Source organism: Anolis carolinensis, chromosome 2 (assembly GCF_035594765.1).
Source record: "Anolis carolinensis isolate JA03-04 chromosome 2, rAnoCar3.1.pri, whole genome shotgun sequence".
Taxonomy (NCBI): domain Eukaryota; kingdom Metazoa; phylum Chordata; class Lepidosauria; order Squamata; family Dactyloidae; genus Anolis; species Anolis carolinensis.
In genome coordinates this window covers 290,950,395-290,968,182 of record NC_085842.1, presented here as the reverse complement: position 1 = coordinate 290,968,182, position 17,788 = coordinate 290,950,395, and the positions used below count along the sequence as shown (strand labels likewise).

Genomic DNA, 17,788 nt, shown 5'->3' with positions numbered 1-17,788 from the left:
TCCTTTTTTCCCTTCTTGAAGATAGGGACCACATTTGCCCTCCCTCCAATCTGCTGGGACTTCTCCTGTTCTCCAAGAACTCTCAAAGATGATTGCCAATGGTTCCGAAATAACTTCCGTTAGTTCCTTCAATACTCTTGGTTGTAGTTGATCCGGCCCTACACATTTAAACATTGTATGTTCCTTAAGAAAGCACATGGCAGATTCTGATTAAGGATTGGGCCCAGCACCAAAGGCAAGGCCTAGAATGGTGTTCATTTTGATTGAATTCTGCAATGTCAGAAAACATATATTTATTTCTTAATAACATTTCATAGGTTGGGGCTCACTTCATAGGGTACATGCTTATGTATATAATACGTTTTAGTTCATTGAAGGTCATCACATGAGATATTCTAGTTTTAAGGTGCTGGAGCACTGGGTGCAATCATATAAGTCTACTGAGAAGTAGGTTTCCTTGAGTATAATGGGACTTGCTCAAATCACTAAAATGAAAAAAGGCACAGATTTTCATATGTGTGGGTTAAAATGGAGAAGTTTTCATCAGATGAAGTATGTACCTGCTCATTCTGCTCCTCAGCTATTACCATGTTAATATTCTGTTTCGAAGTCCCTACACTCCCTTCTTAAGAGTTATTTAATTTTAAACCAGATTTTGATTGGACATATCTTTTAAAAGGAAGTCTGGGATTGAATCATATACATCCAATCCAACTCCCTGCCATGCAGAAAAATATAATCAAAGCACTCCTGACAGGTGGCTATCCAGTCTCTGTTTAAAAACTTTCAGGGAAAGATATTTCAGCAGGTCAGGTGTCACCCATCCCGTATTAGTGCATTTCCTTTTTTCTTGCTACAGTAGAGTCTCACTTATCCAACACTCGCTTATCCAATGTTCTGGATTTTCCAACGCATTTTTGTAGTCAATGTTTTCAATAAATTGTGATATTTTGGTACTTAATTCGTAAATACAGTAATTACTACGTAGCATTACTGTGTATTGAACTACTTTTTCTATCAAATTTGTTATTAAACATGATGTTTTGGTGCTTAATTTGTAAAATCATAACCTAATTTGACGCTTAATAGGCTTTTCCTTAATCCCTCCTTATTCAACATATTCGCTTATGCAACGTTCTGCCAGCCCATTTATGTTGGATAAGTGAGACTCTACTTTAATTATAATGCTCCCTGTTGTTCCCTGTTGTAATTTATTTTGTTAGTTTTGGCCCTGCTCTCCTATCTGTTAAGGTCATTTTGAATTCTGATTTTTTTCCAAGTATTAGCTACACTCCTAATTTGATGTAATTTGAATTTTTAACCCAATAGAAATAAGTACACTATGTCTTCCACTAATCTCATGTAAAAGACAGAATACTGTTCACTTATTTATGAGTTACTTATAAGACTGCAACATAAAGGAAGTTCTTTGCTGGACAACAACATTCAGGAGTAGAGGTTCTTTTTAAAAATACAACTTCTGCTTTGCTACATGAAGCTAACATACTTCCTCTTCATGAGCAGGAGAAACCTTCTTGGATTACTTATCTGTGCCTTCCAATAGACATGCATTCCTCTTATGGAAATTTATATCAAAGTACCAATAGACAGCCCAGAAAACTCACAACTCAAAAGAAACCTTTCTTGGATTACTTATCTGTGCTTTCCAATAGACATGCATTCTTCTTCTTACAGAAATTTATATTGAAGTACCCAAGGAGAATAACAACAATTTTCAATTGCTTTTGAGGATTGGTTATTAAAGAAATGTCTGAAAACTCACTTTTCTCAAAGTAATGTATGAATAGGAAACAAATTGCACCCTTAAATCTATGACAGATTTCACTTGAAAATAATGTTACAAAAATTATTATCACAGTAACACATTTTTCTAGGAAGAACAAGAGTATTGATTGTTTCCAATGTTGAACAGTATTTTCCTTCTCTTATTCTCTTACAATTGACTCAACTATGGCAGTATGGTGTAGTGTTTGACTGTTACACTATAACTCTTACATATACGGGGGTTATCCAGAAAGTAGATAACGTTTTGAAGAAAGTATAGGAGAAAACATTTACCATATGCAGTTGAAAGCCATACCCAAATACCACATCTCACATAGTCGCCATTCAAATCTAGGCACTTACCATAGCGATGAAGGAGCTTTGCAACTCCTCCCCCACTAAATTCTGCCGTTTGCTTCCTCAACCACTTGTTTCCAACAATGGGGGCATGGCTGGCAACGCAGCTTTTGGCAGCGCTGCGCAGCTGCGGAAAGGGGTGACTGGCTGGTTGAGGACAAGCAGCAGAATTTAGTGGGGAAGGAGTTGCAAAGCTCCTTCATCACTATGGTAAATGCCTAGATTTGAATGGCGACTACGTGTGGGTGTGTTTTTCAACTGCATATGGTAAATGTTTTCTCCTATACTTTGTTCATTTTTAATTCCAAAACGTAATGTATTTTCTGGATAGCCCTCGTATATACACACTAGAACCATTACACTATATTACAGTATAGTGATATAGTACAATACAGTAATGTATAATACTAATATTGTGCTATGTTAATAATATAATATATTGTATGTACATATAACTTGTAAGCCACTCAGAGTCCCCTTCAGAGTGAGAAGGACTGGATATAAATGTAGTAAATAAATAAATATAACTCGGGGTTTGATATTCTACTCAGCCATAAAAACCCACTTGAATGACTTTCAACAAGTTACATTCTTAGCCTGGGAAGAAGACACTAGCAAATACTTTCTGGATAAATCTTGCCAGGTTAACACTATGCAGGTGCAACCTTAAGTCGGAGGTGATTTGAAAGCACCTAATAAAGATATGTGTGGCTGTAGGCGGCTTCTGTAGACTTTCATCTCTTGCCCAGTGAGTGCAATAAATGAATCTTAATTATTTGTCTAATCTACATTGAGGAAGCTTTATCAGTTACATCTGATAAAAATCTACATCTCTAGTTGGTTTTCAAAGTATAAGTAGGAAAAAGGAGAGCCATTATTAAAATCAGCCCTGAATCATTTTGCAATCTTGAAGAAAGTATAGATATAGCACATGTGTACATACGCACAAAGGCCTACATCCAGTGTCTTGTCCCAGCTAGAGGAATGTAATTTTTAAGGCAGTGTGATTTATATAAGAGATGACAGTGCAGCCAGCAATTTAATGTGGGTCTCAAGGCAACTGGATTTAGGCCAGACAAAATGACTTCTGCACAGATGTATATACATGTATCAGTTTTAATTCTAGCTTTTTCTGAATCGAATTAAGGCATATAAAACAGAACATCTTTCATATTAAAAGAAATAAAATGTAATGAAGACAGAACCATCATATGAAAGAGAAGACTAGTCTAGTCAGTGAAACCAGCAGTTAAACTCTGGATCAAAACGAGTAAATGAACCTTTCTAAAATATTGATGAAAGCTATTAAGGCCTTTTAGAAAAGCATGACAAGACTTCACCTGGCATCTTAAAAATAGTAAAGGTAAATATTTCTTAAGGAAAAAGTTTCAGAGTTTCGGCATCACCACAAAACCTTCACTGCAGACATCACTTTCTGTTTCCCAAATGGCTATAATTCCTTTTAATTGGAGTTTTGTGGGAGAAACACCCTGTTAAATATCCAAGCTAGGACAGTTAGATCTTTACAGACTGAGACCAAAGAATCAAATATGTTTTCCTTTGACATTTACACATTGCTTGTAAGCCTGAACAAGTTGGGGCTACTTTTTTATGTTAAGCCGCTCTGAGTCTCCTTCGGGAGAGATAAAACAGAGTATAACTAAATATAATAATAATTTTACATATAATATGTACACTGTATTCATTTGCTGGCATACAACATAGGAAGCAGCCCTGATCCCAGCATGCATTTTGACTTGCTGTTGTTTCTGCACAGTTGTTTGCTGCAGTATTCTGAAGATGTACAAAACTTTCTCTGAAACTGAACTGCAGTTTGTGAGTTGAGGACTGGAAGTGTTATCACTAAAAACAGCAAATGAAGCTTATGTGTAGTTTACCTTCATTTTTTATTCTTTTCTATCAGAACACACATAGCTGCTTACAACACTGGAGTCTCACTTATCCAAGCCTCGCTTATCCAAGCCTCTGGATTATCCAAGCCATTTTTATAGTCAATGTTTGCAATATATCGTGATATTTTAGTGATAAATTCGTAAATACAGTAATTACGACATAACATTACTGCGTATTGAACTTCTTTTTCTGTCAAATTTGTTGAATAACATGATGTTTTGGTGCTTAATTTGTAAAATCGTAATTTAATTTGATGTTTAATAGGCTTTTCCTTAATCCCTCCTTATTATCCAAGATATTCACTTATCCAAGCTTCTGCCGGCCCGTTTAGCTTGGATAAGTGAGACTCTACTGTAGTTATAAAACAGGATTACTCAAATGACCGTCTCTCATATAAACATATTTCTTCCCTAGATCCTGCTCTATGTACAGCTCCAGTACACATTTTTGCATCTTGATTTTTTTCCTCTCCTTCCTAAGTTACGGATTTTTTAAAAGAGAAAAGGAAGGGTTGGTAAATGCGAGATGGATGGAACAGTTGTGTGTAAACTGTTTAAATACCTGGGAGTCGTGCATTACTGTTTATATGTGGAAACCATTTCTGTTGGCCTGAGCAGGCATTTGACAGATTACGTGCAAATACATCTGTGTGTGCTTCATTATTTGATTGCCTTAGGAGATGGCTGTTTAAGTTGGCAAATCGACTTATTAAAAGCAAAGCTTGTCTCCTGGCAAGATTACAGCATGCAGGAGGGGGGAACCCAAATGGTGAGGAATAATGTGTTTACAGTGTCAGGAAACTGTAAAGTTACCAGGGAAAAGTTAGATTAAATGTAGTTCCAATTTGTTGCACTGGGCTCAAGATGATAGTCCTTCAGGATTCAAAAGTAAGTGATGAATTCTTTTTATTTCTAAATCAAATATGTTGAACAAATCTGGAATGTTGCGATCTTTTCATTCATAAAAAGTCTGAAGGATTTTCCCCCCACAGTATATCTTGTATGTTTGAGCAGCACCTAAAGTAAGAATGCAGATGGTAACAAAATGTTAAGATTTGTTTGGTGGGTTTTGCTGTACAAGGTTAAGGGCAGCTTAAAATTAAGTATTAAACCTATGGGTTTTGTTGTGTGCTTGGAAGCAGCTCTGATTGGTTTGTGTGTATTGGATAAATGATGAAAACACAACAAATAAGGTAACATTCAACAAATGTTAATACTCGGCTATATACAGACTGAAAACTACCACCATTGATTGATAGGCCCATTTCTGTCTGGGAGAATCCAAAACTAGGATCTTGTGGTTGCTTCTTAGGAAGTAAACTGTAGAGTGTATGATACACGAGAAAGCCCAGTTTGTGGTTTCAGTTGAGAAACCCAACTGTTAAAATTGCAGTCAGCATGTTTCATGCATATTTTTGTACTTGTGATGAACCAGCTGCTTGCACTGGACAAAAACTGCAAAACCATTCTCATGGTGATTGCTTCTGTACTCCTTTTCCATCAAAGAGAGGGGAGTATATATGTTGTATACAGGTAGAAATAAACTGGGAGGAGAAATGAACTCTGCAGTCTCATAGGTGTCCTTGTAACAGGACAAAACCAAACTTGACTAGAGACCTGAACACCACCCCCACTGAGAACATCAACCATAAATAGTAAGATATGGTGGCATCTGTAAATGACATAACAGTCTGATGCTGTTTGCCCCTGAAACTACATTGAAACTGGAAGCAGCAGGCAGAAATGGCAAAGGCAGATAAATTTAAATGAGAGTAAGATAGATAAAGGAAAGAGGGAGATGCAGGGGGAGAAAAGAGTTATGGGGAAAATAGGTTAAAGGGGGAGAGCACAGAGAGAAGGGCAGGAAATAATATTGAAGCTAGGCAATGAAAAGGAAGACTCAATTGCTTAGCTGATTCCAAAGAATGTTAAAGGACAGAGGGGGAAAGAGTACAGGACAGGGGAGCAGGTCAGTAAAAGCCACAGCCTTGGGAACAGAACCAGAATACCTTGGAAGTCCAGGTTATGGGTGGTATGGCCTAGAGTGATGGCAAATCTATGACATGCATCCCAGGAGAGAGGGTGCTGCATGTCCTTTTTGGCATGTGTGCCATCATCCACCACCCCCTTGTGTGCTTGCCCGCCCCACCCCTGCTTGCTTGCCCATCCACACACACCCCTCACTGTCTCTCTCACTCCCCACCCCATTCTCTCAGCATCAGAGAAAAGGCAGTGGCAAAACTCAGTATTGCCAAGAAAACCCAATGGTTGGGTCACCATATGTCAGAACCAAGTTGAAAGCACATAAAAACAAATGCACACAACAACCTCCCATGAGACAATGAGAAAGCAAAATTTAATAAATATAGAAGACATTTTTGTGATGAAATCTTCAATTTGGGGATATCAGTTTCTGGGAGTGAGGACATGTAGGCTCAGCTACAACAACCCTGAATATGTGTACTGTAGTCAGAAATTTGGAAACCTGTGTATCTATGCATTTCTTTGATACAGAAGGAGCCTCCTATCTAACCAAACTACTTTTGGACAGTTCCTGATCTTTTTATCAAAGTGATGATGAGAGAGGTTAAGGCCGTGGCTACATTTGTTCAGTTTCAAGCAGCTTTAATTAGTACATATTTTTGTAGATTGCCCTTAAGAAACTAGGAAAAGGCTATTCAGGGTACAGCTTGTTCTAACTGCACAATCTCAATATGATAAAAGTCATATGTAGAATGTGCATTCAGGTTTTGCAGGTGGTATTACCTTCACTTATCTTGGGACCAAGGTCTAATAATGGAAGAAAAAGTTCCCTAACACAGCTTGAAAGTAGCAGCTGTTTGCTGATGGACAATATCTTAAGTCAATCAGTTGAATAATGGCAACTTGAGCAAAATTTTGAAATACCGATTAGTGGGTGTTCACCTCAAGTGTTTCTTAGTACTAGTTGTCCTGGCTCCATCCTACAGAATCTTGGAATTTGGAATTTAGTGAATGGTAAATCTTTATTAGAGAGTTGTATGCATTTCTCTGAACTACAGTGTATAAACCTGTGATTTGTGTAGGATAACAATTAAAGTGGTATTAAACTGCTATAACTGTGTCTTGTAGTCATGCCCATAGTCTATACCCTTAATCTCTCCCTTAATCTATATTCTTAATCTCCCCCAAATAATAGAAAGGCATCCTTTTTGTGGTTGCTGGTTGATACCAAAAGAGCAAAATAAATGTATATGGATCCCTATACTTTAAACCTATATTATTAAATATATTATTTATTTTTAAATATATGATTTCATTCATTCTTCCCTTCAGCGATTTTAATGGTGTGAAATAGTTCATTTTAAAAATAGTGGTCATCATTGATAGTTTGTTGCCACTTCATAGTAGCGTTGTAAAGATTATTCAGATTTTCCCCATAAAATCCTGTTAAGAAAATTGTGAACTGCCACATTTTTCATGTTCTGGGACATTTATCTGCAAATTTATTTACACAGAATCCTGGTTTTTTACACAAATTCCAATGTTTTTGTGCAAATTATTTTTCTACAAAAATGTTCCAAAATGTTTTTTTAGGATAACTGTCATCCATACATTTAACCAAAATACTGTTCATTTCTAGATAAAACTGCATGCATATGTGGGTATGTGTCTCAGAAATATATGTGGTTCTGTGGAATGATTATGAGTCAAAAAGTAGGATAAAGATCTTGAAATAACATATACTGTACATAAAATTGTTGCTAAAATTAAAGAAAAAAATTCTGAAGCATAGTGCTACACATAGCATGATGACCTAGTGCTTTTCTAAGGCCAGGGGTTGTTCTGACAACCAAAGGTTGGAAGCAACTTCAAAGCAATTGTCACATTCATGAAACATTGAACTTTTTCATTAGAGGTTTTCTATTAGGTCAGCACTTTTACCTCAATTGTGTGCCAACAGAAACTTTCAAGGATTCTTACGTTGGCAATGACAATTGCTAATGCATTTACTATTTTTTTAAAAAAAAGTTTAGATTTTTTTGAAAAAAATTGTAGTTATTGTGCTGGAAAGCACTGGAAAAATTCTTCCTTTTATGCATAAAGGCAGAGATCGGCTAGTGTCCTACATTTCTTTAAAAAAATCTTTTGCAAGCCTGTGGCTGTAAGTGTATTTTACAAAGTATGCAGGAACAGCATCAAAATATTTCTTTTCAACAACATCTGATTTCTATGCCTCATTGATATAATACAACCCTTGTATCTGCAGGACTGCTATCCACGTTTCACTTATCCACTAGAGATAATATGTTCTCTCTAGACATTTTCTCGATCCTGCAGAGCCACTATGTCAATCTTGAGCCATTATACCCTGTTTCTCTGAAAATAAGACATCCCCGAAAAATAAGACCTAGTTGAAGTTTTGCTGAATTGCTAAATATAAGGCCTCCCCCGAAAGTAAGACCTAGCAGTTTTTGTTTGGAAGCATGCCCAGTGCCTGCCAAACAACACCAGAGCATGCAGGATTGGTAAATATACATACCAGTTGTACATGGAAATAATGGTAGTAAGAAATTCTTGATAGGATTCAGTTTGTCTGGTTATGCTGGTTTGTGATGACAACTACTGTACAGTATATAATAAATGTTCATTTTTTTGTTCAACAATAAATGTGAATTCTTCTTCATGGAAAAATAAGACATCCCCTGAAAATAAGACCTAGCACATCTTTGGGAGCAAAAAATAATATGAGACACTGTCTTATTTTCGAGGAAACACGGTATGTGGTTTCGTGTATCCATAATACACAATAATACTGCTGGTGGGATTTTTTTTCTAGCATTCTGGCACATACTATTGTGGGTTTATACATGCCCCAGACAGACAAACGAAATCCACAGACTTGTCCATTTATTTAAACCTTCCATACAAATATTTTACAAAGTATGCAGAAAGTTCCAAAATATTTCCATGCCTTACAGTCAGTATTGTTACTCTACTATCCCCATCATTCGTTCTATATCATGACAGAATTTATTTTGCATTGAATAAAGTGGTTATAAAATTTGTTAAAACCATTGTCATTACTTTTATAAAACAAGGTGTACTTGAAAAGTGGCCTACAGGGGGAGTAGAATATAACAAATTAACTACTGGGATTTTTTTAAAGGTTCCAGTTGGAGTCATCAAAAAACATCTGTTGTCTTATTTATAGCTCCCATTTCCGAGAAGTATATTCTATAGCAGATGAAAAAGTGGATGACAGCTCATAATTCATAAAGTTACCAAAGCCTAATCTGATAGAACATCATGTACTAAACTCCTCCCTACCACAATATCACTTCCTTAATACAAGATTGCAGTGACTTTGCTGTGCATTAGATTGAAAGTTGATATAAAATTTACAGCTATTGCAAAAATAATTAAGTATTAATAAGGAAGAATGGAGAGGTGCAGTTTGTAATCGCATTCCCTCCACTTGATCCATTTAGTTTTATAATAAATGCAGTCCTTGTATTGTGATGTTATTTTTGATGAAATATATACTTTGTCGTTTCTTCTTTTTGGGGGGTATAATTTGCAGATATCAACTGCAGCCTCAATATATGAATGTCCAAATGCAGCTGCATTTCCAATCTCCAGACATTGACTGCATTATTTTAATAATGTAAAATACATTGTTAGTTTTAGACACTGGTAACAATTATTAGAAAAGTGAAAAGGCAGTTTTGAATTGCTTCTATGAAAAGAAATTCCAGGTAAAAATCAATTCACAATTACATCTCCTTTAGGCCCTTCTAGTGGTGTGTTCCATACTCTCTAAATGTTCCGTTCTCTCTTTTCTGTATTAATAAATATAAGCAGTCCAAGAAACAGGGATTAGAGAAACGTTTCTTTAAAAAATTAACATTTTACTAGTCAATGCAAGTCATACCTGGTCTCATTTCATTACATTCTGCTTTGTTTTGTTTGCTTTGTTTTGTTTTTCTTTGTATTACAGCCTTTTCACAAATTCTTTTAATGAAGATTAACTGCATTACATTCTAAGGATGTACTAAATCTATGAGAAATAATGTAGAGTGCTAAAAAGCATGGTGGCCCTAGTTCAGTGGGCATGGTAATCCTCTATATGTCAAGTCCCACTGTTTTCAGTAGAGTTTATTTCCATGTAGGTGGGGAATAGAATTGCAATCTGAATCCATGTTTTGTTCTCTCCGTGTAGGCTTGGTACAAATCACTTTTATAACAGTATGGTAAAATAGTAAGATTTTTTAAAATCAATTTCTCTCTCTCTCTCTCTCTCATCTAAGAAACAAATATTTTGTGTCTTTTCAGCTTTTTAGATAATTAATGTAATAACTTCTGACATAATGAAGATATGGATAATACTAGATCATATTGACTGATTTGTTCTGACATGACTGACAGAATGCCACATTCCTAATTGTCATAGATTTTTTTTCCATTGATCCTGTTATTTATTTATTCTAGTTAGAATTTTTGCATAGAATTTTAGGTTGATTCTTCTTGATCACAATCAAGGCTCTGAGCAAAGATGATGCCGAATCGTTTCATTCCTCACCATTGACAAGGGTTGGTGGGATTTGAAGTCCCCACAGCTTCTGAAGGACCCCTTTTTGTCTTCCCCATAAATCATCATAATCATTATTATTATTTATTATTACTACCCCGCTTTATCTCTCCCAGTGGAGGCCCGATTTCAATCCATAAAAATACCCAGTTATTAATAGAATAAATTGCTGCTATAAATATTTTGGGTGCAACCCTAGAAAAAACAAAGTTCCATTGGAAACATCAGCCATATTCTGGTGGGTACTGTAAGATACCCAGGCAATATCCATTGATATCTTGCAAGTAGCACCTCTTTATTTCTCCTTTGACACACTTATATGATAAAGCACTTTTATTTGTTAATGTTTGTTTGTTTTAAAAATATTATAGGGGAGACATTCTGTAGGAATAGCAGTCCTGTTGTGCATGGAGAGGACACAAGTAACCTTTTAAGTCATATTAATTTTCATGGGACATAAAACATAACTTTTTTAAGGTTTATACTTACACAGTCCTGTTTCTAACATAAATCCACATATCTGAGTGAATTTTGTACCTACCTAAAAGAGATTTGTGACAAAATGTTTGCATTGCCATTCAAAAGCAAATTCGGTAGAGCTGCTTCCTTGATGTCCATGCTTTAAAATACTTGCTCTTCAATGGAAATTTAGAAGAAAAGTTAGAATGACTGGGTTTGACTTAAACAGTAATGTTAGACCACAGTCTGCTCTATACCTTCTAGTAAATGAGTGCCTTTTTCCATAGGGTGTCTTGTTACATTTTAAAGGGCAGGTTAGGTTATAATTTCTGTTCTATCCACTTTCATGCTTCCTCTAGCAGTAATGAAGGGTTTGGCTCAGACACTTGGAGAGCCAATCTTCCAGCTTTAACTTTCCATAGGCCTTTGCCAGGTAATAACTCTGAAAATCTCTTTTTACTGAGAACTCCTCCAAAAGGTGCAGCTGTGTGCTGGTTTCGTCTTGCAGTTTGTAGCTATGTTGGCAGCACTTAGACATAAGGTATGTTGTCCGCTCCCACACGTTGCTGTTGCTAAAAGCTGTTCAGGCCTGTCTCTATTAGAGAGAGAGGAGAGCTTTTGGATTGGAGGGAATCCCAACCTCTTTTTTGTCTGATTGGTTATCACTCTGGCAAGGTAAAAATAGAACTAGTGGAAAATCTAGCATTTCTGACATGTCATCAGAAGCGTCCTTTAAGCTGAGATAAATGCTTAATGACTAGTAAGGAAGACCAGTCTTTAATACATCTCCAGTATCTTGTGAATTTTGGAGTCAGTGGGTTTAAAGTAAAACTGAAATATATTTTGGTTGTATGTGTAAAGTAAAATGATTACTTTAAGAGAAAAATTGATACTGGATTGTAACAAAGGAATCTGCAAAGTTGCCCAGATTCTTAAGAATGGACTTGGGTCTCCAAACCTCTGTGCTGTTTTACATCACAGTTCAAAGCAGAAGATAGTTTTAAAGTCAGGTACTGGTTATCAAGCTTTATTATTTCTGTGTGTTTGTAATAATTGCATATTGGAAGTGAGGATCATTTCTCGCTGTAATCCTTGTAATATGTGTGCAGTTCTCTGCTCTATTGCATTTAATCCATAAAGCTTATTTTGGCTTTGGTCGTTGGAATACTGACTTTTATTCCATATTGCTGTGGCATGTTTTTGAGAATTGAAGCTTCATGAAAATACCTGGATTCCTTCATGGTAAATTTTGTAAAATGGCATTTGGTTCTAAGAATTTTGTAAAGTATTTGCTTTGGCAGACAAATGTTTCTTGAGATCTTTCTTCTCTGTGTTCTTTAAATTATTGTGATTTAGTTGTGTGCCAAAGATGGGAAGTTTATTGCTGAAAGTACCAATTACACTGAAATGATATCTGAACTTTATAAAATAGCTTTGCAGAAAATATCTGCTATAAAACATCCATTTAAAAAAATCTTGTGATTAAGCTCCCCCCCCCCCCCGCCTTAGTTCAGCTTTGTTAGTTGAGTGGGTGAAATTCTTGCATAACCAGAAATCTTTATTTACTTTGTAGACTAAGCATGTCCATAAGATAGTAGCCTGAAAATTATAGTTCATATACGGAGTAGTTACAAATGTATTTTATGAAACTATGGAATACAGGACAAGTTGAAAAAATCTCTCGTTTAAAATTCTTTAATATTTACATTTAGATTCATGCTGTCATACGTATTTATGGGGATTTTCATTAAAAAACACCAAAGTATTATATAGGCTTCTTGCTCTGTTCCCAAATTGGGGCTAACCCAGATGTTTAGTAATATAGTTAGATGTAAATCTATGTGTACATTCCTATTTCATTGGCATCCAGAACAGTGGCAGTAAGAAAACAGCCATCTTGTCATCCTGCTGAGTTTCATGGCTAGTAGAGGTACTCCTGTCATGGAATGTTACTTGCTTTAATTTTGCAATAATAAGTTGTTTTTTGGGGTGTTATTCTTACTTTGAGTTGTACTTCTTAAAATGTTCCAGTGTAGCAGGTAGATAACTTGAGATAGCCTTTATTTTCAAGTAAGCGCTATATCAAGCTGTCTAGAGGAAAATGTCACTATTTTCACTTTAGTTTGAAAAAAGATATGAACTGGATTTTGCATACTAGATTACTAGTCATAGTTCAACATTTCTAGAATACATAAGAGAAAAGACGACCGATCTGGATTCAAAGAAATAGAGAATATCTAACATTTGCTTTTCTCCTAGAAAGCACTAGAGGGAGTAAGAGGGATGAGATGGTGCATAGATGGATTTTCTATATTTTCCTCCTTCAGAGCTGTTCAGTTGTTTAGTATGCTAGCATTATGTGTACGAAAAACATACCTTCAATTATATATGGATGGATTTGAATGGTCTTGCCGGTTAGGCATAGGTTGATTCAACATTGATTTATCTACTTTGGAATGAATTTATTTTGAACATAAAACAATTTCACAATACCTGAGTTCTAGCAGGAGCCCCCAGTGGTGCAATGGGTTAAACACTTGTGCCAGCAAACTGCTGACTTGAAGGTTGTGTTGCTGAAGGTTGAACTTGAAGGTTGCCACTTTGAATCCAACCCAGGGGGAGCGTGGATGAGATCCTTCTGTCAGCTCCAGCTCCATGCAGGGACATGAGGGAAGCCTCCCACAAGGATGGTAAAACATCAAACATCCGGGCATCCCCTGGGCAACTTCCTTGCCGATGGCCAATTCTATCACATCAGAAATGCTCCTGACACACACAAAAAGTTCTAGTAATAAACAAAGCTGCTTATTTTGGATAAAATGATTATTTTTTTGGAGATAGTATATTTAGAAAAACTGCTTCTAGCTACACTGTGTTAAATCGAAAACAGAACATCCATTTAATTGAGTTCCTTATATGTGTAAGTGCCGTTCCAATTAATGCTGCAGTCTATTTCAGTGAATTTAGGTTCTTCTTCTGTGGCAAATTCAAAGAACCACTCTAAAAAGGGTTTATGCTAACTATTGGGAAAACTTCAGTTGATCTTTTAAAAAATATAGCATGTTAGTGATTCCTATCAAAATTGCTTGTATTTCTAGCAGTTGAATTAGCTGTTCTCCAAGTGAAGCTGATAGCTCCCTCAGCTGGTGCTAGATATTAACCCAGATAGCTGAAGGCTTTTAGTAGTGGTTCTCTTTCACACAGCACACTTGCAATAATTGATACTCCTTTGCCATGGTTGCATCATGTAGACACCAGAGCTCTCTAGTAGAGAAAACTAGTACCCAATGAAACTGTTGGATTCCACAAGATGCAACAATAACAGTTAACATACTTGAGTAGTAAAGAAATAATCTTTTCTGAGAAATCTGTATACAGTCTAACCCAAGAGGTCTCTTTCTTTTATAGCATTTAAAAGAGGAGCACAGAAGACTTTGGTAGCGTTGGCAGGTTGCATGCATATGTGCAAACTGTATGTCAGTCCAGAGCACTGAGTACTTTTTAAAGATCTGTACATGTTCAACCCCACCATAGTGTGATGTAGGACTTGGTCTTCAAGATAGTACTAACATCCAGGACTATCTTTTTCCCTAACAGAGACATCATTTAATAGAGATCCATACATAACTGCCACTTGTTCTCTTGATCTCAATTAGCTTCCCAAGCAAATATCTCAAATTTGCAGGATAGTATTTGCTATCAGGTTGCCTTTTCTGCAGGAATTTGTTGGTTTTGTGTTGACCTGAAGGTATTCATGTGATATGGTTGCTATTCCTCGCTGCTATCATACTTAAGCAAATCTGTTGCACATTGCCTACTCACAGATGTCAGATTAGGTTTGTGGCCTTTGTTCTATTTATGTTCTTCAAGGGCAAATGTATACTATAATAATTCAGCTTTAGGTACTGCAATGAAAATTATCAAAAATACAATACCGGTAGTTACCTCAAAATCTCATATTGTAGTAATAATTAATTAAAAATACAAAAGGTAAAAAGATGATTTCAGGTCTGTATTTCTTGAAGTTGCACAGATGATTTTTTTTAAAATCTGAAAGGTATCATGCAAGGGTTGTATCCACTGAAACTGGATTACATGTGTCCTGAACTCCTTTCATTTTCATTATCTATAAAGTACAGATACTTAAACTCAAACTTTTATTTAAAAAATATTTTATCAGCTGATAAAAAATTGTTCAGTATTTAAAATTTAACCAGCTGTGTTACATCTCATGATCTTTATAAACAGCAATGTTAACCATTATTTATTTATTTATTTATTGTAGGTTTTGCACTTCCAGATCTTTCAGAACAGTTTTCATCGCCTGATAATGCTCCTCCCATCCTTATCAAATTAGTGGAAGCAATTGAAAGAAAAGGTAAGTAGATTTGGTATATATGTAGAGTATTAATTTACTATAAATATAGTCATCTTACATATGGCATCCTTTACGAATCCCATATTGCATCATAACCAGCATATTAGTCAGGTAATGCTTGGTCTCAGTTATTCTGTCTTGCAAAACAGTCTCTAGAACTGCCCCAAATTCCACAAGGTTTTTTTTTCTTAAGGTAAACATTTCATCTTATTCAGACTGATCCTACTAGTATGGACAAGACAGGTTTGTAGTTGAAGTAGGTTGCTGGTTTTAATCTTTAAATACTTACAAAGTTTGGAATCATTTTGAATGACCACTCATTCTCAGAACTGCTACTTCAGAAGCCTTGCTTCAACCACAAACCTGTCTTGTCCATACTAGTAGGATCAGTCTGAATAAGATGAAATGTTTACCTTAAGAAAAAAAACCTTGTGGAATTTGGGGCAGTTCTAGAGACTGTTTTGCAAGAAAGAATAACTAAGTGAGACCAAGCATTACTTCATGGCAAATGAAGTAGAGGACGTGTCCACTGGAGAAGGGGTCTGTTCAGTAGTGGTAGCCCAGTTGCAAAATAGAAAACCCTCTCTCAAATAAACATTAGGCTTTGTAATCTTTCTGATGCCAGATGGACATTTCTGTTCACACAGGCCTTTAAAATAATTTATGTATCTTAGACTTCTCATTTCAAAGACTGTTTCAATTCTGTGGCTGGTTTTATTTTTGTTGCAGTTACACTGCCTTTGATCCTATGGTTTTATGTTTTATGCTGTGTATAAATTGTTTTTAAATAGCATTTTAATGTTCTTAACTATTCATTAGTTCAAATGTAATAGGCTCATTTACAATAGTCAAAACAGCCAAACTTCTGCACGTTTCACGTGAATTCAGAAGATAATAGACAAGATCTGTTCTCTGTGGGTAATAGTTCAGAACAAAGCAAGGAATGTTATTGGTCCCAAAGCAAGGGACATAACTGCCTGCCATGGCTAATACAGGGTAAAACAGTCAGTCAAGCAAGTAACATCTGTTTGATTTATTTTTAAACACCATTTTGTTAACATTCCTTTCACTGAGGGAAAAAGCTGTTCTTGTTTTGACATTAGCCTAAATTAGGGTTAACTGATCATTGATAGAGATGGATGTTAATTTTTAACACATTATGCCAAATTTATGTAGATGGATTTGACTTTTTTCTCAACTAATATTCCTTTGCCCCCCAATCACTTTCAAGGTCCCTATTTTTTGGTATTTTCTTAAATAAGAAAACAAAACAGCCTATCAAAAAGTAGAACCTAAAATGGTGATTTCCAAAATATATGGATAGTAGTTTTATGAACTTGGCAAAGCCCTGCCTTAATATAACATCCTTTGGCTTTCTCATCCCTTTACAGTAGTCTCTATTATTTATTTATTTATTTACTTCATTTCTATCCCGCTCTTCTCACCCCGCGGGGGACTCAGAGCGGCATACAACATATATTTAGGCAAAAATGCAATGCCACATTATACAAAACAAATAAAATATAACAAAAAATCAATAGAAACAATCAACATATAAATATAATTTAAAACCATTAACATTAAGATATTAAAACAAAAATATAAAAACAGCATCTGGGTACACCTTCCCCCTCCCCTTTCATGATCTTAATGTCTTCTTTGACTCTCTTGGATGCACTGGGCCCTTGCCAGCATCCTCCTTTTATGCCCCAGCCACAGGAGGCAGCAGGTGTTTCTGCTGAGCCTTGCTTCAGCCAGGCAGTCAGGGCCAGAGTCTGCTAGGAGCCAGTCACCAGGAGCTGAGGTCAAAGGCAGCCTGCAGCAAACAAACACTGCCCTTTCCTCCAAGCTCCCCATTGTTGATGTTCCATGGCTGTCTAAGATGGTACTGGGTCTCCAGGTATACTTTACAGAATAAACTAAATAAAATATCCATAGATAATATTAGTCTGACATTTTTGAACTTTTTGTTTCTGAAGTGACAGGATAACAGTGAATGCTGATTTTGAGGGAAACCTGGAAATCAAGCATAGATTTAAATTCTACTTTGTGCTAGCAGACAATAGTCCTCTTCCCTCCTTCTTTGTAGACCTCTGGGCTACCCAACAGGCTCATTGATACACCAGACAATGCAGAGAAAGGGGTGATTGATCTCTGTTACACTGAAAGGCAAACTCCTTGTGATTCAGGCAATTTATACTTGGATCATCTTTTTTATTGCTGTTCATTACTTTTTAAAACAAACAAAAATAAGAACAATATCCAAAATTGAATTATAGTAATAAAGGTCTATGAAAGATGCTTAGCTAAATTCAATTGGTAACC

The 17,788-nt window shown here is 35.9% G+C and overlaps 1 protein-coding gene across 2 annotated transcripts in view; it reads left to right on the top strand.

The window, feature by feature from the left end:
* Positions 1-17,788, top strand: part of pik3r1 (phosphoinositide-3-kinase regulatory subunit 1) — a 68,668-nt gene that overhangs the window by 25,069 nt on the left and 25,811 nt on the right. Inside the window, exons 1-2 of one of the 2 annotated variants that reach the window (XM_008102904.3) lie at positions 11,842-12,095; positions 15,371-15,463. In XM_008102904.3, coding sequence (XP_008101111.1) covers positions 11,951-12,095; positions 15,371-15,463 — 238 coding nt within the window. In that variant the 5' untranslated portion in view covers positions 11,842-11,950. Of the gene's footprint in view, positions 1-11,841; positions 12,096-15,370; positions 15,464-17,788 lie in introns of those variants that run through there. The other variant, XM_062972361.1, reaches the window with a different exon arrangement.